The sequence below is a fragment of the Gopherus flavomarginatus genome, chromosome 13 (assembly GCF_025201925.1).
Source record: "Gopherus flavomarginatus isolate rGopFla2 chromosome 13, rGopFla2.mat.asm, whole genome shotgun sequence".
Classification (NCBI taxonomy): Eukaryota; Metazoa; Chordata; order Testudines; family Testudinidae; genus Gopherus; species Gopherus flavomarginatus.
Window position 1 is genome coordinate 21,846,703 of NC_066629.1, and position 24,614 is coordinate 21,871,316.

The 24,614-nt window shown below is 43.5% G+C and overlaps 1 protein-coding gene across 7 annotated transcripts in view; it reads right to left on the bottom strand.

The window, feature by feature from the left end:
- The window catches only part of ARHGEF12 (Rho guanine nucleotide exchange factor 12), a 92,959-nt gene that overhangs the window by 22,620 nt on the left and 45,725 nt on the right, over positions 1-24,614 (bottom strand). For 5 of the 7 annotated variants that reach the window (XM_050921933.1, XM_050921930.1, XM_050921929.1 and 2 more), the window contains 23 exons: positions 20,158-20,256; positions 19,582-19,631; positions 18,626-18,683; positions 17,693-17,871; positions 17,101-17,178; positions 16,355-16,474; positions 15,123-15,257; positions 13,272-13,343; positions 11,653-11,745; positions 10,909-11,019; positions 10,437-10,535; positions 9,022-9,064; positions 8,484-8,589; positions 7,714-7,851; positions 7,164-7,196; positions 6,110-6,224; positions 5,486-5,591; positions 4,945-5,157; positions 4,380-4,524; positions 3,992-4,027; positions 2,078-2,232; positions 1,197-1,343; positions 334-419 (listed from right to left, as the gene is read on the bottom strand). In XM_050921933.1, coding sequence (XP_050777890.1) covers positions 334-419; positions 1,197-1,343; positions 2,078-2,232; positions 3,992-4,027; positions 4,380-4,524; positions 4,945-5,157; positions 5,486-5,591; positions 6,110-6,224; positions 7,164-7,196; positions 7,714-7,851; positions 8,484-8,589; positions 9,022-9,064; positions 10,437-10,535; positions 10,909-11,019; positions 11,653-11,745; positions 13,272-13,343; positions 15,123-15,257; positions 16,355-16,474; positions 17,101-17,178; positions 17,693-17,871; positions 18,626-18,683; positions 19,582-19,620 — 2,307 coding nt within the window. In that variant the 5' untranslated portion in view covers positions 19,621-19,631; positions 20,158-20,256. The remainder of the gene's footprint in view (positions 1-333; positions 420-1,196; positions 1,344-2,077; positions 2,233-3,991; positions 4,028-4,379; positions 4,525-4,944; positions 5,158-5,485; positions 5,592-6,109; positions 6,225-7,163; positions 7,197-7,713; positions 7,852-8,483; positions 8,590-9,021; positions 9,065-10,436; positions 10,536-10,908; positions 11,020-11,652; positions 11,746-13,271; positions 13,344-15,122; positions 15,258-16,354; positions 16,475-17,100; positions 17,179-17,692; positions 17,872-18,625; positions 18,684-19,581; positions 19,632-20,157; positions 20,257-24,614) is intronic. The other 2 variants (XM_050921931.1, XM_050921928.1) reach the window with 1 other exon arrangement.

Below are 24,614 nucleotides of genomic sequence, written 5' to 3' on the forward strand. Positions count from 1 at the left end.
CACACATCATAAAGAAGCAAAAAAAGCAGACAAGTTTCCTCCTCTAAGGAGGTCACCTTTAAAGAAATGACTCACATATTTATCTTTAACAGAATAAAAGCACTCCGCTAGATAAAGCAGTCAGCAAATTCCATGTTGAGCTCCCTTCACCTTCTCACAGTCCTGCGTCCCCACCTCCATATCAGCTCCATAGAAATGACCAATTTCAGGTATTACCTTCTTAGTAGGTGCAAATTACACTGGTTTCTCTGGGGCTTTATTTACTATGGTTATTGGACTCTCCTTTCAGGAATATTTACATTTCTGAACAGGGAGAAAAAAAATTCATTTTACCCAGGTTAGCAAGTCTTCCCCAATCTGATCAATAACAGAGGTCTCATTCCGTTTACGGACAGCTTTCATCTGATCATTCAAACCAGCTGGAGGGGGGAAAAAAGAAAAAAAGAAGGGGTAATTAACACAGTCTAAATTGGCCATTTATTTCAAAATGCAAACAAAGCAAAAAGGAGACTGGATTTGCAATAATCACCCAGCAAATTAAAGTGAAACATAGAAGTGCTAGATGGTAGGCTAATATTGATAAACAGGAATCATTAATAAGAATGAACAATAAATAACCATTCCAAGAACTTTTCCAACTTTACTTCGTCTACTTCACAAGGAGGAGAGGGTTAATGCTATTCTACTTTTAAAATGAGGGTAAACCAACACAGTAAGGTTACAGTGAGAGGCTTGCCCAAAAAAGTCACACAGTGATACAGCTGGAATCCTAAACAGTCCCTTGCTCTAACCACTAGGAAACGCTGCTTTTCAGAAGCATTAGCATCCAAATTCTTATCACTCCCTCTAGTAGCCCTCTGCCTATTATCCTCCTGTCCGGTTAGTTTTTTCGCACATGCCTGAGTATTCATCTCAGTATTGCTCTGTTTATGAAAAAGGGGGTGTATATCACCTCAAGACAGCTTGGCGATGTGGATGAGAACAAGAGTGTATCTGGCACCTTGCCAACAGCTATGCTTGTAAACCAAGTGCAAAATGATTGCGTGCATGTAATTCAAGTGCTGTGTGTGGATGCTCACTGTGTGCGGATATACTTATGCATACTTGCATCAGCAAGCATGTATCTCTCAGATGTGTGCATCCATCACTGCTGTCGTGAGGCTAGCAGAGCTGAAAGGTGCCTCATCTGCCCTTACTGTGGAGCAGAAGGATATCCTCCAGGTTTGAAAAGATTTTGCGCAGGTCAGAGGGGGTCAGGATGCCTTCGCGGAGTACACGCTGGTAGAAGACCTGATGCAGAACCTTCAGTGTACGGACGTGAGCTCGCTCAGTGTAGAACAGCTCTGAAGAGGAAGAAAAGAAATATGGGATTATTACTCATTTAAAGCAGTAACAGTCTGTGGATTCCAACATGGTCCATAGCAGCAAGTCAAAATCTGCCAGCCATCGAGTTACTTAATAAATTAAGCAGTTTAGAGAGTGTACATTAACTCTGGGGTCAGGAACCTGAATCTGTGAAACTCTCCCCCCAATCTGTGCCCTCCTTGTTGGCCCAGATTCTGGTGTACTAAGAAGTCAGAAACCATGCTTTGTTACCCTAGATACAGGAATGCGCAGGGAAGCCAACTTGTTACTGAATTAACCATTTACTTGGGGCAAATTGTAACACTTATCAGCTTACTCGGTCACACACACAGCTCTGTAGACTTGTACGATTTGAGATCAAGGTGAAGTCTCCATGAGCGTGCTGGGATAGGAGCCATTCCCTTCGATCCTGCTTTTTCCAGCAAGCAGTATATAGTCCTCCCTGCCTCTCTATTCCTCCAAGCATTCTGTAAGGTGGTCCTTGTTTTGCCATCTAAAATTGCTTGTTTCTGCCAGTCTAGCATCTCTGCATGTTACCTACTGATATATAAACTCTATACCAGCAGTTTGCACATGCTTGCAATTTGCAGGCCAGAAACTACAGCTTGTTCCTAACTATGAGCCATTCAGAAGAAGAAAGTGTTCATTTTAAGTTTTGGGAAATTGTAGGTTCCAGGAGCTGGTGGGTCAGCAAAGAGAAACACAAACTCACCATTAATCACTTCCTGGCGTTTGATTTCGTAGGGTTTCAGCCCCAGCAGCACCTCTTGGCTCACCAGCTGCTGCCAGTTGGGAGGATCAGTCTCAGTGTCAAAATCGAACAGCTCATCCTCACTCTGAATATCTCCAAAGCCCACACTGTCCATCCTGGAGAGAGAGAACACGCCAGTCAGATGCCTTCTGATTCAAGCACCAACATAGGAAAGAACATGGCAAAGTGGAGGCAGAAGGTGGGGAGGGGGGCACTGTTGTAAAATGTTAAAAAAATACTCAGGAAAGCTGCCAGAAGCTTTCTGGTTACAGATGCAGTTTGGTACTTAGATAAAGGTCTCTAAAAGGGCTAAGGCTTAGCGTTCACTCTTACAACACCCTCTGCACTGAGTATTATAATCCCCATTTTATGACATGGCTATACAGAGGTCAAGTCATTTGCCCAAGGTCACACAGTAAGACTGCAGAAGGTGGGCAGGGGGGAGAAATATTCTCTTCCCTCCATCTGCAGATACTCCCCCAAAAATGTAGGGCTTGCTTACACTGGCAAGTTGCTGCGCAGTAAAGTGGCTTTTTGCGCTCAAACTGCAGACGCGTACATGCTGCGAAGCCACTTTGTGCACAGACTTCCCAGCTGCAGCCCTGCAAAAAAAAAAAACAATCCCCCACCTCGACAAGAGTCATAAGGCTATTTGCGCAGAGGTTCTAGCCCTCTATGGCCAGTGTAGACACTGGATTGTTTTCTGTGCTGTAATTGGCCTCCAAAGCTGTCCCATAATGCCTCAAGTGACCCCTCTGTTCATTGTTTTTAACTTGGCTGCCCTGGAGACATGCGCCCCTCCTCTTTCAATGTGCAATGCTCATGCTGTTGAGCACAGAGGCAAGTGTGTGTGTGTGCATGCATGACAGAGAGAGAGAGAGAGATGGATGGCGGTTGATGTCGGGGTTTCCTCCTCCCCCGCCTCAGGACTGGTTGCTTCCTGCCCGTCTGAACTTACAAAACAGCATGCTGACAAACTGTCCCCCAAAACAGTCTCTCCCCCCCACGTCCATATACCCATACCCTCCTTGTCACACACTCTCCCCACACACTGCAGTTGAAAAGCAGGTGGCAATGTAGTAGGCAGGGCCGGCTCTAGCTTTTTTGCCGCCCTAAGCAAACAAAACAAACAAAAAAATGTAGTTGGAGTGCCGAAGTGCAAAAAAAAAAAAAAAAAAAAAAAAAAAAAAAAAAAAAAAAAAAAAGGAGAGGGGGGCGGAATATGCCACCCCAAGATCGGCCCGAATGCCACCGCTTACAATGAGCCATCCCAGGCATGTGCTTCCTTGTCTGGTGCCTGGAGCTGGCGCTGGTAGTAGGATGCCCATGGAACAATGGGATTGGGAAACCTGCATCATGTGATGCTGTACTTGCCCCATGGGGCATTGCAACCTCTTCCCAAAGCACCTGGCAGCCAGTTGTACAGTGGGATAGCTACCACAATGCATTGCTTTCTTTGCCGTTGCAAGAGCTGCTAATGTGGATGCGCTCCAGCGTCACAAGGAGCACAGTGTGGACAGGCAACAGCATTTTAAATTATAGCTTTTAATAAAAGTGGTATAACTTGTGGCACAGAAACTTGCCAGTGTAGACATACCCATAGGAACAGAACCAAGTGTTCCTGACTCCCAATCCAACCATTATAAGCAGTGGTAATAATCATTTGTGCTTTTCATTCAGATATCACACAGCGTATGTATTAATACGTGGGTATTAATAACCCCATTACCCAGTACTATTATCTAAGACTGTTCAGTCTCCACTCTGTGGGAAATAGGTATAACTATGCTGACCTTCTTTCTAAAGTGCTCCATCGGGTATTACTATAAAGTAAAGTAAGGTCTTTAGTTCCAACGAGTTCACAGCCATACTCACTTTCGGAAAGCTTTTGGTGTTCCCAAGTCAGCTAATCTAAACAAGAAAAAAACCACAACACATTATAAGGTTATCTTGAGTAATGGGATTTCATTGCAGTCAGTGGAGCTCCAGAGTGAAATCTTAAGGGCTGGTTTGTGTCTCTAGCGAAACTTGACATTCCAGCCCTGATGCTGGAGAGAGAGAGTCTTCTAGTACAATTATCATGGGAGGAAACTAAAGTATCTTGGGTCAGTGTCTCTATTCTCTCTCCTTCTCTCCCCAAGCCACCCCGAATAATGTTCAAAATAGGCCATGCTGCCAATGTTGTTCTACAGACAAGATATAACTGCTTTCATTCTCTTTGCTATGCCCTTCCCAGCGCCAAATAACCTGCGCCCATAAATACCTATCAAGTTCTCCTTCCTCCTCTAGCAGCTGGTCCAGCGGAGAGGATGGGAAATCAAAGATGGTGTTAGGTGTGCGGGGTGCGCCATCCAGAGAGTCACTAGGAGGCGGAGCATCTCCAGGCTGCTTGGGGCCTGAAAAGAGAACTGTCAAAGGTTTCCAGGAGAGATCAAAACACAAAACTAGTTTTCAGAGCTCTCTTGGAGGCTGAGCGGGCACCAAAAGAAAAAAAAAAACAAAACAATCAACCCCAACAACAATTCCTGATCTTAGAAAGAAAGAAGCCTTAACAGAGAAGCATTTAACATTGCAGTCATCTATTTCTGTAGGGCTGGGTACTTGAGCACTGAAGTTGAGGCTATTTCTTCCTCAGGATGATCAAACAAAAGAATTTTGAAGCCACATTCAAGAACCCAGTGACATAACTCAGCACAGATGACTGAAAAATGAAGAGTCAGTGTCTAAGGGCCTCAATGTTAGCAACATGCTCTTAAAATGGGATGGGCAATTTGCACATCCCGTCCGCAATACAGCCTTTAACCCTCTCCACTCCAGCATCCTCTCACCTGTCTCACTGTCCTTGCTTCCTTCCAGGGAAGTAAAGGGCCCCATAGCTAAAGGAGACATAGGATTGGCAGGAGGGCATGTCGTGTCTGTGCCATCACTGGAGGACCCACTCTGGCGCATCTTGACAGAGTCTGGCGGCTCTGGACTAACTGAAGAGGCTGTGGATAAGTGCTTTGGATGGCGCTGCTTCTGCATTTCCATGGCCCTGCCAACTGAACAGAGACAGACCAGACACAGATTGCTGGAAGCCTTCCCGTCTCCAGAAACCCTCAGAGATTTCAACAAATAATTTCATTAGCTTACTCTGTTTTTTTAAAATCACATTTCAAACCGAATGAGTCTCCAGTTAATGAATGGCTACTCAAGCTCTGATACGAGGATGTTGTTCAGAGGGTTTCTTTAGCCGACATCTGAAGTACTTTATGCATTGCAGAGATTTTAAGTCTTATTGGGATATAGGGTGATGATGGGTGCAGAGACCAACTGATTTTTCAGACAGACAATTAGTAAGCAGAACGCACATTTCACAGTCCAACATACTTGCACTGTTGTCATGGCGACTCGGTCTCCGTGGTGGTCCCAGGATACTGGGGAAGCCTCTCCTCTTCACTTTTTCCTCCCCTTCTTTCTCTTTCTTTATACTTTGCTGTGGTTAATCCGCAACCAAAGAAAAACCAAATGAGGAACTGATTTATCCAGGAGTCAGTTATAGCTATACCTGCTACTACCTCAGAATCCTAGAAGTTCAAGATGGTCGAGACCTATTCACACTAGTTTGTCTATCCCTATCCCGGTCTGTCAGTACAGGACAGTTCACAATAGTATTTAGATTTCAAGGAGAGAGCGGGTTCTAAGTGTCATTTCCTTACCCAGAGCTTTTACAGGACTCGAAGTATGAGAATAGGATGACCAGGAGCCAGGCAGCAAAATGAGAGAGGAACAAAGCTAACATGTCAAAACACAGGCTCTTAAATCCATCTTTAGACACCTGACACTCTACAGTGTGGAGCAGCCCCAGCTTCCACTGGGGTCAATGCAGGCTGCAGACACTCAACACCACTGGAAGCCATGGCCACTTATATTTAGGCGCCTAAGTATGGAGTCTTACTTGAAGCACTCACGTTTGAGAAGGTTGGCCACCGACTCCGGACATGCCGCTCTTACCTTTATCTTTGGCAGGAAACCAATACGTCCACGCTTCTGCTCCAGGCTCCGGGGCTCCTTGACTTTCACACCCAAATATTTCATATAGGTGAGAATCACATACTGCATGGTTGAACTGCAAGACAAATGAAAGAGGGAAACTGGTAAAAACTCAGTTTGGCAAGCCTCTTAATTAAGAAATTGGCATACAGAGGTTAGTTAGAAAATCAGTTGTTAAAATCCTCTGGCACTGGGGCACCAATTCCTTTTGATATGACTCAGTCACAAGAGACCAGAAAACACCTTGCTCATCACAGAGCCTGTCCTCTTGCAGGTGCAAAATATAGTCCCTGATACCTCCTCTTTAGCAGTGGTTCTCAACCAGGGGTACCTGTACCCCTGGGTGTACTTAGACATCTTCCAGAGGGTATATCAACTCATCTAGATATGTGCCTAGTTTTACAACATGCTACATAAAAAGCTCTAGCCAAGTCTGTATAAACAAAAATTTCATACAATGACTTGTTTGTACTGCCCTATATACTACACCAAAATCTAAGTACAATATTTATATTCCAATTGCTCTATTTTATAAATATACGGTAAAAATGAGAAAATAAGCAATTTTTCAGTAATAGTGTGCTATGATACTTTTGTATTTTTATGTCCAATTTTGAAGGTAAGTAGTTTTTAAGTGCGGTGAACTTTGGAGGCAACCTAAGACAAATCAGACTCTTACAAGGCATACCCTAGTCTGGAAAGGTTGAGAACCACTACTCCGTAACATCTAGGCAATTATCCAGAAAAATGTTTTCAGATGTTGTATAACAGTAAACATACTATTAATACCACAAGGCAGCTAAGTCTCAGCTGGAGTAAAATTTGCCCCGATACAGTTGGGCTCCATCCAGACTGATCTCTGACCAAGAGCACATCTAAAAAATGTAGTTTGCTGCTACAGCCAGCAGAGGGCTATGTTGTCCTGCTCAGCAAAAGTCAGACACCGAGCCAAGCAATAGGACTTAGGTGAGGTGATCTTAGTCCACATGAAAACTGCACAAAACTGGTACATTACCTCTTGTCTTCTTCCAGAGGCTGAGAAGTCATCCTGAAAATGGGAGAGAGAGTTTAAAGAACACAAACCAATCCCAAACAAACACTCACAGTCAAAACAATCCAGCACAACAGCACCTATTTGTATAGTGCCTCCTCCTTGAATCCCAACAAATCCCAGCCAAACTCCATAGGGAGAAGCCAGCAGCTCTTCTAAAAATCAATTCTGCGGCTGCAAGTTTCTTTGAGCCAACTTAAAAAAAAAAAATCTGGATCTGACACTCGAGATGCCAAGAACAGAAGCCCTGGAGCTGCTATTTGCTTATCCCTGGAATACTTATTAATTCCACTAGGGACTATCTGGGGATATTTGCTCTAGATTCGTTTTCCGATGGCCTCCATTACACTGATGGGTAATCCAACAGCTGCCAGAAGCAAACTAGGGAGGAGGGAAAGGTGATGACCCTGAACTGTTTTCAGTTCTCAACTCCTTTGCTTTGCTCTCATCAAGCCTTGAGTGGATAGAAAACAGTCTGCATGTTACCCCCACATTCACGCACGCTGCTACTTACAACACCTCCTCGATTTTGATAATTATCTGCTCTGCACACGCCCGCTCTCTCTCCAATGTGATCCGGTCACGGACACGTTCTGCATCCAGCTTGGTCAGTTCATTTTCAGCCAGCGTCAATCCCATGCTACGCTTCTGTCTAAATAAGGAGAGAAAATAACCACATGAAGTAACATACCTGGGTGATGTGAACAAGTAGCCTCCCAGTGTTCAGAATGCTCGATAGTTCCAGTCCCACCTCACCTACCAAAATGTTATGTGGCCTTGAGAAACTCACTTCTCCTCTGTGCATCATTGGCCTAAGCAGTAAAGCAGAGCCAAAACCACTTCACAGAGCAAAGGGGCTTCATGAAACTGTAGCCTCTTCTGAGGTCAACGGAGGCAGCCAGACTGCTGTACAATAAGCTGTGCCCCATATAGGGAGAGGTGGAGTTGGGCAATGGCCAAGGAAGAGGGGACATCTGATCTGAGCACTGTGCACTCAGATGTCTGTGCCAATACAGAGGGCATTTGAAGAGCCCAGGGCTGTCCTTCCAAGCAATCACAGATTACCATGGAATTGCTCTGACCACACCACAGTAGAGAAGCAAGTGAGCTCCAAAATTCTGGAGTATCCCCACAGTGACTTGCTAACATGGAGGATTCATCTAGGCCAAGGACAAATTACCAAGTCCTGGAAGTTTGAACTTCCCTCAATATTAACAGAATATTAACTCTGGGCAGGGATGAAGTTTAGTGCTCAGTACAAATGGCAGTAAAGAGTCTACATACCTGAAATCTTCCAGATGCCTCTGGACATCTGGATAGACTTTATCTTGCATAGTTTGGATATAATGGCGGTGCAATTCCTCTGGAATGAGTTCTGGCCTTCTTTTTTCTGCAGGTGAAGGGAGGAAGAGGAGGCGGGGTGTCACTTTAGAACACTGTATTACAGTAGTTACTCTGTATTAGGAGAAAGCCATCCACATAAGCTCTTCAGTCTATGTTGCAGTGACTTTCTACCTCCTGCTGTCTGCCACGTGCAAGTGCATTAAGCACCAACAGCGTTAGCTATACCCAATATCACACTAAACAAATACAAGATGTAGGTGCCCACACCTCCCATCTAGCCATATACTAGAGCGTATATCTTCTTCCCCATCAAACACCAACAAGACCATCTACCTGTCTCTCCAAGTTGGACATGCAACACTGTCTAGGTCTCAAACTCACACCTGAAGAGAGACACAGATTTCTTTAAGAGATCTGTTAAGATTGGTATCGATCCTACTGTTTGAGACAACAGACACGCAGTATAAAAGGACCTTACCTAGATCTATAGATATTTCATCTGGAACTGGAACCTTCAGATTCTGAAAAAGGAAAGCAAATGTAAGAGTGAGACCATATGTGACAGGCTCTTCTCTCCCAATAGGCAGATCAAATCTGAGGACTTCCAGCAGTCACAAAGGCAATTCCCTCTGCTCAGAATGTAGAGATTCTAAGGCCAAAAGGGACCATTGTGAACACAGGCCACAGAGTTTCCCCAAAATAATTCTACAGCTGATATTTTAGATAGCATTGCACTGTTAGTAGGTGCATCATGGAAGTGGTTTCACCTTTCTCCAAGGCATGTGATACAGACCCCTGCTTCAGGCAGGATATCCAATGAGCCTGTCCATGGGTCTTATCTGTTATGGCAAAATAGAAGTTCCTTGTCTTTGTAAAACAGATGCCAATGTGGGAATTGTCAACTGTCACATCAATTTAAGCAGCAGAATCCAACTCTACAGCAATGGACGAATTGCCCTGGGTTATCTTGGACGTCAAACTCATTCCACTTCCTAACAAAGAACATGCTGCTCACGAATAAGGGGATTTCCAGAGTCCTGAGGTTGTGGCCAGCTAATTTTCTTACATTCAGTGCTAAGATTTTAACAAGGAACTACAGTAGTTACGGGAGACAGATGAAGAAGTGCCTCTGCCTGTGTACAGCTTTTTTTTGGGGGGGGGAAGATTAGAAAACCAGGAGTAACTTTTTTTTTTAAATTATGTTTGAAAAAAGCTTTCAGTTTTCAGATTTCTGAGCATTGGTGGCAATGCTATGACAGCACAGTCAATTCAGCCATTGAGTCATTTCAGTTTACTCAACTATCATCATACATTTTAAACTGAGCAGAAGTAAACCTCAACCTGATAGACCACAAATGATAAAGAATAGAGAAGCCATATATAATGTATAATGGTTGCGAGCAATAGATGAAACACTATGTAAACTCCCAGAAGATTGACGCACTGCAGAGAAGGTTGCATCAACTTTAATCCATAGCAACAAACTGCATGTGCACAGTACATTTCTGTAGTGCTTTTCATTGTGAAGCCCCAGTTACACACACACAGAAATGCAGCACCTCTAGGTTTGAAAGCACCAAACAACTGGAGTGCAGAATACCTTACAGTATGTGCACAGAGTGGGGACCAAGGAGAGTTCTGGCCTACTCTAACGGATCATGGGATCTTTCATCAAGACACAGACAGTATTCTGGTATCTAAGACACCCACAGACAACAGCTTTTACCCCAGAAAACCGAAGGCTAGGTCTACCCTGCCTGGATACGAATGAAGGTCCCACAGTATCTGGAGCATTTCTAAGAGCTCTTCAGCACATCAGGATGAGTAAGGTAAAAATCAGTTCGAGTGCAGTTGCACAGGGAGACAAAAGGGCACACCCGTCTTGGAACCTACCGCAGCTCGGTCCAGGAAGAACTGGTTAAACTCAAGGAAGACACGACGAGTCTCTTTGGAGTTGGTCTGTTTGTACAAGTCCGTGTAAAGATAGCAGAGCTGGAGGAAAGAGAGAGAGAGAGAGAGTGAGAACTCTCCAAATTCTACCTGTGAATTTCCTCCCAAATGTTTAGAGGAAATAAGCTTCTCAAAACTCCAGTTACTGGCCAAGAACTTGCAACATGGCTGTGCTGAAGAGATAGATAAATAAAATTACCTCTAAAAGTATTGATTCGACATTTCCCTTCACTTACTCAAAAGCCCGAAGCATGCATGAGAAGTGAACCCTCACACGAAGAGAGCTTCATTTTTCTCACTGCCAAAGCAGCTGCACTATCCGGGATTATGTTGCTTAAGAGAGAAGTGACTCCAGACCACTCAGGCCCACCCCATTAACCTGTCCCAGCAGAACCATTTCAGAGCAACATCTTACCAGCGTTGCTGGGTCAAACTGAGACACCACATGATGCAGGAACACAGCCAGGTGAGCTGGGCGAGATTTCAGCAGCTCAATGTTCTGGAAACAGCTGCATTGCCCATTGATCTGTAAAGACACAGACAGTCCACTTCAACTGCACACAAAGGCCTGTGAGAAACCTGGAAGGCTTCATCCCAGTCAAATGGCTTCTCCTTTCTTTGGTAAGCAACAAAGCAGAACCAGCCTAACTCCGTGACTCGTGGACTGCCATTCTAGCCCTTCAGGAAGAGCTCAGCATCAGCCCACTTCCTGGTCTTTTCCATATAGTTTAGTACTTGAAAACACTTCCACACAAGACATAACGGAACAGAATCAAGAGCAAATTACTATTAAAACCCTTCAGTACAAAGGTATTACAAAAGATGACTGCTGTAGCAACACTGCCACTTACAAAAAGCCAATTAAAGCTAGGCAATACAATAAAGCAGATTCATTTCCGGTGACGTTCAAGTTATGAGGAAAAAGACAGGGTAACAAAGAATCACAGACTATTTTAGCGTGGACTCTGAAAGTGCCATTTGGCATTAGTTAGGGCCAGTAACAATGAATCCTATTTTCTTTTTTTAAATTTACTAGACAAGAACGTTTGCTAACAATATGGCATGATGTGGTCACAACTGAGGCATAAGGAGAACTTTTAGATGCAGCTGTGTCCAATCCCAAAGAAATGTGTTTGTGACACAGAAGAGCGATAGCCACCTGCTCCTGTTCAGTGTCAAAGTCGTCATCCTCTGCTCCGATGATCTGAGGTGCCATGCGGGAGGAAGGACTCCCAACACTGGATTGAGAATCCTGGGGTGTTGAAAGAGAAAAAAAATGCAGAGAGCAGTTAACGTCTCAGGGAAGGTTTCTCTTTGGTAACCGCCTATAAGGAGATGACGACAGTTTCATTTTTAACCAGTCACTCTTTTGAAACTCAGTCTGGTCTTTAGCCCAAAAACAGACCGAGTTTAAAACTGACCCAGGCCTTCTTTCTGATGCAGCGAATGGACAGGCCTCTGGTCCAAGGAGGGCCCCAATCCCAAGGGAAGGACTGAAAGGACTCTGGCCCACTGAGGCGCCAGAAGAACTAAAGCCTTTGTTCTGAGCTGAAGCTGTGATAAACTTGTGACCACAGAAAACCCCTGGGGTGGAGTCTGAAGGACCTTGCACTGGTCGGAGCCCTTGCAGTCAGGAGGCAATCTCTGGGAAGCTGATTAACATGCATATAGGTTCTTTTATTGTTTATAACTTTTCTGTAATGCATTTACCTTAAGAATAGATGTGCTTGCTTATAAAGTGCTGTGTGGTATCTTAACTATGGCAATTATATTGTTTACTGTCTGTGGGGAGAAGAGACAGGCAGGTCAGCTTAGGGAGCCTGACTTTGCTGGGGAGCTCAAAGCACTAGCAAGGAGCTGTGCAGTCTGGAAATACCCTAGTCATGAGGGAGAGGTGCGCACATCTTTCCCCCCATGCCCCGTGCAAGACAGCTGTCAGCTGAGGAGTCTGAAGCCTACAGTGGATGCCCTTGCTGGACCACAAGGGGGAAATGCAGGTTCCTGACTTGTGACATTAGGATCTTCCCCTTTGAAGATAAGAATGCTCAGAGAAGCCACAGTTAGCAGGTTTTAAACCCACATTGTATGGCCTGTTTTTGTATTCTCCGAATGTCAGCCATCCAAGTGAGAATGCCTCCAACAAGGCATGCTGTGAGGTGGTATATGCCTAGCAACTTCTTTCTGCAAATGAAGGCATTTGACTCGCAGCAGTTCCCAAACTACATCGGATCATGTATCACCCTCTTAAACTATTGTGAGCTGAAGGAGCATCAAGCCTACATACCGCCAATGGTGCATGCACCACAATTTGGGAACCAATTGAGAACTAATGGGTGTGAGAGGCACTCTCTTTAGAATTCTTCCTCGGGAGAATTATTCATTCGAATAACCAATAACTACTGCTGACCAAACTTTCTCTTTTCCCCATTCACAATGACATCCCTGATAATCACTGTGTTACTGGGACTGAGTGTCCCAAGGCAAGAAAGGCTTCCTCCATTTAGGGTGGGACTGACAGAATACAGACATAGGTGACAGCTCCCAGCATTTGACAGACAGCTGTTTTACTGCAGATTATATACTTCTGATCCTTTAACAAACCCACTTTTAAGCTCCATAAACTTTTTGCCAATTAAAGTTTGCTGCATGATTCTTAATTGCATTTTATTTTGTAATGGAAAAAGTCAATATATGTTCAATTTAGATCACAAGGAAAAAGGATTTTAATGGACTCATTACAGAAGCAGCAGCTATGTACACACTGTGTTTTGGACTCACAGTATCTTGAATCTCACTCTTCTCTGGACTCTCCTCCAGGGAAATACGTTCCTTCAGACCACTCCGGGGACTCTAGGAAGGAAGGGAGGGAAATTCTGGTGAGCATCAGCAAGGCCCAGAAAAATGAAGTACTGTAGAGTATGTTCTTGATTAACAGACAAATTTCACATGGCTCACATTCAATGGATTGCCAAGCAGCTGCCAGAAATAGTCAAGTTAAGTTAAACCCTAAATCGACACCCATACACACACTATCTTAAACCAGTAACTTAATATGTTTCTAGGACACATGAGAGGAACTGAGTAAATTAAGCTAATAATACTAACAGAATTTCTTTCATTACAAAGGCTACTACCTCAAATGGAAATTTTGCCCTGCCCAGTCCCCTTAAAATGCAATTCTCACTGATGTTATATTGCAGTGGTTTTCAACCTTTTTTCATTTGTGGACCTCAAACATTTCAAATGGAAGCAGGACCCCTTTGGAAATCTTAGGCATAGTCTGCAGATCCCCAGGGGTCCGTGCATCACAGGCTGAAAACCACTATTATATTGCATAAAAATGAGAGGGAGCAAACGGACACTCTTGATCTTTTTCTGGCCCGCTCCTTTAATTTCCAACTGCAAGTAGAAGCCCCGCCCAGCTAGACTCCTACATCAATCGCTAATAATCAAGAAGAAAAGGGAGGAGGGGTCAGCTGAGATTCTTCAAGCATCAAACAATATACGATTCCCACTCTTCCTTGATCCCCACAAACTAAAAGGAAACCCATGCCACAATTCCCTTAATGACAACGGCCTTCCACTTAATAGGTGAAGATTTTGAAGCCTGTGAAAACAGAAGGCGATAATGGAAACTCATTTGCTACCTTAACTATAATGGGTGTGACTACTGCTGGCTGTCATCAACAAAAACAGACCCCCTTCAAAGCCTTGCATTTCCTGGGCTCAGCTCCCCTGTAAGTGTGGGAGAGCCCCACAGCCCACCATTCTCCTCCATAAGTCAATTTTCAACTCAGCAAATATTGTCCGTTTCTGGAGCTTTTGTCTAGAGTTTTTATAAAGTCTTCTTTCAACTTTATATTTCAGTGAGATTGTGTTAATATAAACCTAAATCTGGAAAAACAGACTGCAGCTACTGATTTTGCATAGCAGTTTTATCTCAGAGATAGTTTTGTAAATTTGATATCAGACCTCACACAACTCACTGCATATTGGGGATAGAATGATATCCCCAATATGCAGCTCAGAAAACTTACTCATAAGTTCTAACAGCCCCAGTCCCAATTCCCCGGTACTAACCAGACAACGCATTAATTCAAAGTTAGGTGCTAAAACATTACAGCCATGGGGTCTTATTAGTACCTAATATTTAGCTGATGGATTAATAAAAGAAAAGGCTCTAACTACTGGTTAATGACTGATGTGTATCTGGTAGGAGTTATGCTTTTCCTCACACTCATGGCAACTTGCCCTGTGACTCTGTCTGAGTCATTCTAACCACATATGGAACATTAACGTGTTCTTCCAGATACTGTAGTTTGTCTCATTTCTGTAAGACACTGGCATCCATCTCTCTCAGCCTGGTAACAGGGAATGTGCCAGGAAAACCCAACCCTGAAAAACATGGTATTTTCCTTTCCCAGTGTCTCAGGAAAGACTAGCACTGCAAGCTTCCTCACAGCAGTGTCTTTGGTACATCCCTCAAAGCATTGTCCTAGTACTGTGTGCGTGAGAGAGCACCAACATATGCATAACACATGGAGGACAGAGCTGTTAACCTAAAACCTATTATGGGAAAAACAAACACAAAGAGACAAAGGTGGAGCTTCAGAGCTACCCTATACTCACATCAGCAATGTCACTGTTCGGCCGGGAGCTGTCACCACTGCTGTAGTCTATTTTGCTCAGCCCATCCCGACTCTCAGCATCTACTTCACTGATCTGCAGTGACTCTGTCACAGATCTGGAGGACAAAACTCCATCCTAAGAAAGAGAAAATATATTAAGAGACTGCCCAAAGCAGGGCACTGAGGTGTTTAAGGAGTAGAACACTTATGATAACAAATCCCTGGCTGGGATGATTTAGTAGGGGATTGATCCTGCTTTGAGCAGGAGGTTGGACTAGATGACCTCCTGAGGTCTCTTCCAACCCTAATCTTCTACTCTTTTATGACTATGATTAGCAGGCTCAAAATTCGACCTAATCTGCTTGATCCATAAAACTCCAAATTTAAGTGGCGGTAGATGCTTTTCTAAGAAATAACATCCAGAGCACGGTGCTCATGAACAGCATTACAACATGCAAATGGGGAAAAATTTGCTTCTAGTGGTCAACAAGTAATAGGGGAAAAAATCCCTTCAGTAAGGACACTTTCTATTTTAGAGCTTCAAGTAATTTATTCTTAACTCTAAGGATAAGAACATAACATAAGAACGGTAATACTCGGGTTAGACCAAAGGTCCATCTAGCCCAGTATCTTGTCTTTCAACAGTGGCCGATGCCAGGTGCTTCGGAGGAAATGAACAGAACAGGTAATCATCAAGCAATCCATCCTCTGTTGCCCATTCCCAGCTTCTGGCAAACAGAGGCTAGTGACACCATCCCTGTCCATTCTGGATAATAGCTATTGATGGACCTACCCTCCATGAACTTACCTAGTTCTTTTTTGAACCTTATCTGTAAAATTATCCTATGGACTATTTCTTTTCATTTTTACTTAAGATACAGAAACAAATTAGCGATCAAATCACTAACACAATTAGATCTTATTGCTTTAAAACACAGCCTCTCTCAATCTCCTAGGACACAGAGAAACTGTGCATTACAACCTCTGATTAAATACTATAATGTTCACCACATACAGAACCTGTAAGTTATCAACTTCTGTGAGCCTAATTGCAAATAAAAAAAAAGTCACTTATGCCTTCATCTAAACAGCTACTGAAAGTAGGCGGTGCAGGTCTGCTTGTGGAAATTGGCAAGAACATGGTAGGGAACACCCTTCTCCCACACACATACAGCTTTCCCTATAGCACATCCAGCTGGAGTTTACTGATAAGATCCTCAACACTCCCATTACCTGAGTAGAGCCTGTGGCTTTGGACAGCTGCTCTTGCAGCTGAGGGATGTGCTTCTTAGTTTCCTGTATCTCCTTAAGCAGCCGTGGGGTGGGTGTTCGGCTGTAATCTTCTTGCAAGGACTGAAAAGTTCAAGGAGCATTTGGTGAGCCATCCCTGCAACTCTGCCCCCTAAAGCTGCAGTCACTGACTCATCTTCGTATCAGCCACCTGTCTATGAAATACTAATTAGAAATGCCATTAAATGGAATTATTTGTACACCCATTGCTTTTGCAACTGGGTGCTACAGCACTAATATTAATACAGAGCTCCTCCCTCTTCTCCCTGACCTAACTTTAAGAAAAAATTCCCAGTCATAGCCGTATTCAGACAGACATTCACATAGATGCTCAGCTAAAGAGATGCACCTTCTACCATAGCCAGAAGTAACCAAGTTTGGAGCTTAATCCTGAGAAGTTCTGAACTCACAACTCCTGTTTTCTTCAACAAGACTCTCAGATGCTCACCTCTCTCAGGATTAGATGCATACCGAAGCCTCCCAAAGAGAAGACTTCCTCCACTCTTTAGCATTCAACTGTCAAGCATGAGCACCTTGACAGGTCTCTGCCTTTATCCCAGTGCAACAGCAATCTCTTAGGCAGTCATGTTACAGACCACATGGAAATTGATCAAGACAGTACTAATGAAAGATTCAATAGCTGGTCTCTATTTTCAACTCTTCCCTCTGCAGACCCCCGCCTCCAGTACCTGCAGCCGCTCCTGCTCTTTCTGCAGCATCTTTCTCAGAATCTCCACTTTCTGGTTGTGAACAATATTGTTCTCCTCCTGGGAAAAGTGGAGAAATGTTAATGAACTTGGAAAGGAAAATATGGAGATGCTCACTCACCCCCCACCCCCAATCTTAAATATAGGGTCTCTACAAGCCCTTCCAAATTGGTTCTTAAGTTTCCTCAGATCACTATCCTACAGTGACCGTATCCATCTGCCTCTCTATCTGAACATAGTTGCCACAACTCTCTTAAAAGTGATTCACCCAAACCAGTTACTAATTTTCTCATCCTTAAAGCCTGCGTTTCTTGCAGTTGGGTGCTAATAAATGTTATGAAATAATGGCCATGGCTAGAGCTGGTCATTGTGCAAATATCTATCATGCAATTTTCCTAGCAAATCTCCAAGCAGACACTATGCTTAGCTGAACGGTAGTTTTGCCATTGGCATGAGTCCACCGACTACAAATTCCATTTGATCAAAAATGGAAAACGGGCCTCCAGAGACTGAAGATTAGCGTATTTTCCTATTGCACAGCCAACCCTGCTTCAAAGGCCCATTTGACTCTTACCCCCATCAGCACCGGGCTAGTAATCCTCTCTGCATTTCCAGATGTGCCAGGCGAATGGGGAGATGTCATGATGGGAGACATATGCCCAAATGCTGCTGGATCCACTTCAGAATCGGCTAATGGAATCTGGGACGACCCTGGTGGGCGCCCTTGCACAGTGAGAGCTACATAGGAACCCGCTGTGCGGAGAAAGAACAATTTGCATTTCACAAACATTTACATTTGACTATCCATGGCCCTTTCTGTCCCCAAGAGACAAGCAGCAGACTATACTTCATCTGTTAATCTGTCCAATCGTGTTTACTCACACCAAAGAGCCTGAAAATGCTGTTAGCTCCGCTCCAGAGATAGACTTTAAACTTCAGGTACCCCAAAATCTATCAGTTAAGCGGTGACAAAATACTTTTTTTAAATCTGCTAGACAAACTGTACGTTTGATACATATCTGTAGTCACCAAAGAATTAACATGGGCTGGTTCCTTCGTGCAGGAAAGGGATGTTACTAGTTCTTCCCAATGTAGCCTAACTCCACTATCCCTTTATGACAATCTACAGGAGATACAGCTTTAATGACACATGCAAAAGCACTGACATTAGAGAGGCAAAACAAGGGGAGATTGAGGAGATCGGTTGTGGGAGGGTAGGGTAATCTCAGCCATTGAACAATGGTAGAAAAGAGTAAAATTCCATATCCGCTGACGTATGATTAAACCTTCCCCTGCCCTTCAAAGAGATTTCAAACTCCACTTAACTCTCTCTACTTTGAGCGTACCCAGCACTATCAGACAGGTGGAATAATGGTCAATAGCACAGCTAGACTCCACTACTAACTGCCTGATGGCTGAACTAGTAGTCTGACCTCTTAAACACAGTCATCTCTTTAATGGTTTCAAGAAGTGCACCGAAAATAAGCAACGGCCTGCATTGACTTACACTTGATCAGCTTCACCACATCCCCATGATTTGAGTTCGTTACAAGAGTCCCATTCACCTGGGGAGGAGAAGAGGAAGAGCATTAAACTTTTTGGTCTCAGACCTTGGACAAACCTCTTCATCATGTCTCACCACAAACTCAGAGAGAAGCAACTAGATGCACGTTTGCTCGCCGTTTCTTCATACCCTTTAATATACTAACAGGATACTCCCACCTTTGGATGCCACGCTACGGAGAAAATCTGATAAGCCCTCCCTCTCAAAGTAAACATGTTAAAAATGCAGTGCTAGTTTGAAAGGAGAAATAGGATGCTTCCCCTACGCTGATGAATCTCATGCACAGGGAAGAAGCAGCCCAGTATACTAGAGCATATCTTGGTGAAAAAAATAGCAGGGAAGTTGAGTAAATATCTAGCCTTGGCTCATTTAACTCTAATTCATCCACTTCGGTTGAAATCCTGATTGGATCAGAGTCAGTGGGAGTTTTGCCATTGACTTCAATGGAGGTAGGATTTTTTGCACTGGCTCTCTGGAGGATTTCACAGCCAATACCTAGGTTTCTTATTTGTTTGACACGAAAAGGGAGCATGGATTTAGGATACACGGGGAAATCAAAAAGTGTGTTCCAATTTACAGCTAAGTATCATTGGCTCTCCCTCTTGCCATATTTACTGGCCTTTCTGTGTATGTGAAATTTGAACCATTTGAGGTACACAAGCTTACAGGGGGACATTCTGAAATGAGAGTCATCTCCATTAAAAAATTACCATCTGCCAACAGACATTACACAGTTACTGGCTAGCAGCAAAAGACGGAAATAGAGGATCTCAGATGTAGAATATAGTAATAACTGCTACTAACTTTTGACAAATGCAGATGTTTTAATGGGGACCACTGAACTTCACATTTTTCTAATGTGTGTGATCCATTTCACTGGTAACACTAAGCACCCTTACCTTGATGATTCGATCACCTGTCTGCACTCCAGCCCGCATGGCTGCTCCATCTAGAGGAGGAGAGAATTAGTCATTTACGATTATATCCATTTCTGCTTCCAGTAATTTTATATTTCAGTGACTAGAGAAACATCATCCTCTTTCTAACGCTGTGCAAAAACCATTCTTCTCATACTTGCCCTAAATCCCTCTCGACACCCCACTCCCCAAAATCCAGGTAGCCACAGATTACAATGTCATGAGTCTCCAAATTCCAGGAGTTATGGTTTCACATTGCAGGTGAAACATCATGATCACAATCCCACAACCTTATAAACACACACCTCATTTATTTCCTGGCTTGCACAGGATATGAAACTGCTTCTGATTAGTTCAGACACTGGAGAGGGGAGGCCCCATGCAATCCAATGCTACCCTTGTCCTCATGTATCTGATCATCCATCTGTGATGGATGCAGCTCCCTGCCCTGGAGGATTACTATTAGAATCTTCTCCCTTCCCCTCTCACATGCTCCCCTGCCCTAGACAGAAGCCCTGTGGACTGCTGTCTGCTAGCATATTTAGCAAGTTCGCTTACCTTCTTTGACTGACTGCACAAAGACTGGATTGTCTCCACTAACTGTCAGCCCAAATCCATTTTCATCCCGCTGGATGATAACGCAGCGCTGAACGAGACCTGCACAAGTAAGGTGGCGGAAAGGGGAGAAGAGAGAGAGAGGGAAAAAATACAAAACAAAACAAGCTAGGCATCAGTCTAGAAGCTTATCCTGCTAGAACACCGCAAAGCACTGAATGAAACCTGTACTAAAAGACACAAATAGGGCATCAGTCCAGAAACAAACAGATAAGTACGTCAACACAGGTCAAGCTCACTGAATTGGTTACACGACACAGATATATAGCAGAGATGCAGACAGCTCTGGCACATCAGATGAAACTGGGAGGTAAAAGCAACCTTTAAGAACAGCTACTATCAACACAAATCATTGTGCACAATCGCCTTCTCCTCACCGCAATAATTCTCTCTACACCACCTGTATCCGCGATAATTCTCCAGGCACCTGGCAAATATAAATAATACTAAACATATTTACATATGACCAAATTAACACAGGAAAAAACACATTATACCTCAAACTCAAGTCAGCAGATTTGATTTGTAAAAAAATTCACACAATAAACAAGTCTTCATAGAAATCTAGGGCAGGAAGGAACCTTCACGGGGGTCCTCTAATCCTTCCCCCCATGCTAAAGCAGGAGCAAGTAAACCTGGAGCAGGTTACTGCAGACTGTGTCTAAAATTTCCAAAGGGGTCTGCACTTCCATTCAACCTTTTTTTTTTTTTTTTTTGGGGGGGGGGGTGTCTGCAAATGGAGACTTTGAAAACCACCGACCTAAACCATCCCTGACAAGTGTTTGTCATTTTCAGGTTTTTTAGAACATGTTGGACAGATTCCTCACAACTTCCCTTGGTAGCCTATTCCAGAACTTAACTATCCTTCTAATTAGGATTTTTTTTTAGTATGTCTAACCTAAACCTCCCATGATGCAGATTAAGCCCATTACCTCTTGTCCTACCTTCAGTGAATGCAGAGAACAATTGATCACCATCCTCTCTGTACCAGCCCTTAACATTTTTGAAGACTTATCAGGTTTCCCCCTTCAGTCTTCTTCTCTCTGGACTCAACATGCTCAGTTTTATTTTGTTTCCAACTTCTCCTCACAGGTCTGATTTTCTAAACTTTCTATCGTTTTTGTTGCTCTCCTCTGGACTCTCTCCAATTTGTCCACATCCTTCCTAAAGCCTGGCACCTAGAATTGGACACAGTACTCCAGGTGAGGCCTCACCAGTGCCAAGCAGAGAGTGACTATTACCTCTCATGTCTCACAAATACGTCCCTTAACACACTCCAGAATAGTAGCTCTTTTTGCTAATTGTTGATTTATTCAATTTGTGATCCACCATAACCCCCAGATCCTTTTCAGCAGTACTACCACTCACACAGCCAGGTATTCCCCATTTTGTAGTTGCACATTGATTTTTCTCACTTAAGTGAAGTGCTTTGCACTTGTCTTCATTAAGTTACATCTTGCTGATTTCAGATCAATTCTCCAATTTGTCAGAGTCTTTATGAATTCTACTTCTGTTCTCCAAAGTGCTTGTAACCCCATTTGCAGATGTTATGAAGATATACGCGCCACTACATTGTCCGAATAATTCATAAAAATACTGAATAGTACCAGACCCAGATCTGACTCCTGCAGGACCCCACTAGATACACTCTACCAGTTTGACAGCTCAACATTGGTAATTACTCTGCTAAGTATGGTCTTTCAATCAGTTGTCCATCCGCTTTATAGCAATTTCATCTAGACTACATCTCCTTACTTTGCTTATGAGAATGTAGGACTGTGCAAAAATCCTTACTAAAAAATCAAGATATATCATGTCTACTGCTTCCCCCGACCTATCCACTAGGCAAGCAACCCTGTCAAAGAAAGAAGTAGGTTCATTTGACATGATTTGTTCTTGACAAATCCATAATGGCTACTCCTTATAACGTTGTTATCCTCCATTTACAAACTGATTGTTTAATAATTCGTTCCAGTATCTTTCCAGGTATCAAAAGTTAGGCTGATGGTCTATAATTTTCCAGGTTCCCTTTGTTCCCCTTTTTAGGTACTATGTTTTCCATTCTCCAGTCCTTTGGGACCTCACACATCCTCCTTGAGTTGTCAAAAGATAATTACTAACCATTTTGACATCGCTTCACCTAGTTCCTTAGGTACCCTAGTGTCAACATCATCAGGTTGTGCCGACTTAGATGTATTTAAGTCATCTAGATATATCTTTTATCCTGCTCTTTCCGTGTTTTATGCCTCTCTGCAAACAAACTACCCTCCTTCTGGAGCTGAAAAATCCCATTGGGTTATTTAACAGGGCAGAGATAGGGCAATTGCAGCAAAGACAAGAGCCATGTCTATTCTGGCCTGCCAGCACTCGGAAACTAGTAATATCTCATTTCCCACTGAGTGGCAGAGTGATCCCGTGATCAAAGCACAGGGCCAAAAGCTAGCAAGTTCTAATCTCTGCTCTTCCTTCAATTTGCCACAAGACCAGGGCAACTCACCTCCTTTTCCTGTGCCTTAATTTCTCAATCTGCAGAGGGGGGATATAAATACTGCTGCAGAGATTAATTTGTTGATATTTGTACAGCATTTTGCTGGAGGTAAGGTAATAGACATCCAATGGTTCTCTTGGAAATGGAATCAAGAAAAAAAACAGATCCCTCTCACCTGTGTAAGGAATAAGTGGCCCACTCATTCCTAGTTCTCTACTCTGGGTACCAATTCATGCTAATTGTGGCAAGGGTTTCTGATAAGGACACCTGCGCACTGAGAACCAAACTAATTTTATATACTCCACTTAACAACTTCAGATTAAAGATATGAGCTTCATCAAACTTGTGAGCTCATAGACCAAGGTTCCATACCCCTTATCCCATAGCCAATTCTCTGACCTACCCACCACCCTTATTAGTCAATATATAAATAAATAACTAGGAACTCTTTGCATTAGACTACATGGTCTTTGCCGTGGAAAGTGTGTTTCCCTGAATGTTTGCACAGTAGGGCCCTACATTGACGGGGGACTTTGGCACTTAGTGCAATACAAATAAAGGAATCTTTAAAGCATTTTACACTCTACGAGATAACAAAACAAAGGACTGTCCTTATTTCCAATCGTTCATTCCACTTGCTCATTTACACAGCAACACCAGGCAAAACTCTTCTACAGGGAGCCAGTGGGGGGTAGGAATATCTTTTCCAGCATCATTCAATGACCTAGGCTGTGGATATTTCTTGTGGGGAGGGAAGAAGGGAAGGAATAAATAGGGCGATGAAAATATTATCCCAAAAGGAATTTTGTTTGAAAGAGTGAGTGGTAGTAGGGTGTGAAGGAAACCTTGGACCTGATCCTGGTCTCTCGCCACTTTTATACCAGCGTAGCTATACTAACTTCACTGGGAGTTAATCCTAACGTAAATGAGGAGTATAAATCAGAACACGCTCCACCCTGTGTTGTCTGTGGTGCTGGAACCACTGCAGCCTTCTACTCACATCCGACTCTAGCAACAAATCCTGCCCTTCCACTGTAAAGCCAAAGCCCTTATGTTTTCCTCAGTGGCAAGCAGCAAATTGATGGAATGGAACCAAGAAGGGGGAAGGAGAAGCGCGGCTAAAGAGAAGCACTAAGCTTTACACCCCTCATTTACTTCGGTAAAAGAACATCTTTCTTTCCCTCACCTCCAATTTCTCTACGTGACCAATCTTCTCTAAGCCTCACTACACAAGAATGATGCCCCAGGGCAGGGCGTAGGAGAGGGAACACGTGCTATTTCAAACAAACAGCTCTTTTTAAACTCTGCTGCCAGACCCTCAGGTTTAAGGAGGTAGTCTTTCTACTAGTAAGAGCCTTCTTAGTTTAAGAGGCACAGTATAGTCCTGCCAATGCATTGTCCCTTTATTTCCTGCATAGGTTGGCTTTATTTCTAAAATCAATAATACTGGAGATGGTTTTATTGAGGCATTCTCACCACCTAAACCTGGTGCCAAATGCAGAGTAATATGTAAGGGAGTAATATGCTACCTGAGAGCTGCTTACTGATGTGTAATTTACATCCCAAGACAGTCTTCTTTGGATTTTACAGGTACAGAACAAGCCAGAAGGCGAATGGCAGAGGAGTCTAATTAGGACCACAGCGGTCAGAATTTATTAGTCACCATCTCCTCCCTACAAGCATTCCCAAAGGAACGTGTTCCTGATCCTTTCCCTAATCTTAAGTAGGGCCTGGCATTAACAAAACTCACGTCTTCACCTTGAGTACTGGATGTCCCAGCTAGCTGACAAAGGTACCGATACCACATGCACCGGGAACAAAACTGATTCCATGATCACTCTTTATGGGGTTTCTTGCATCTTCCTCTGAAAGACCTCATGCAAGCCACTGTCAGAAAGGATCCTGGACTAGC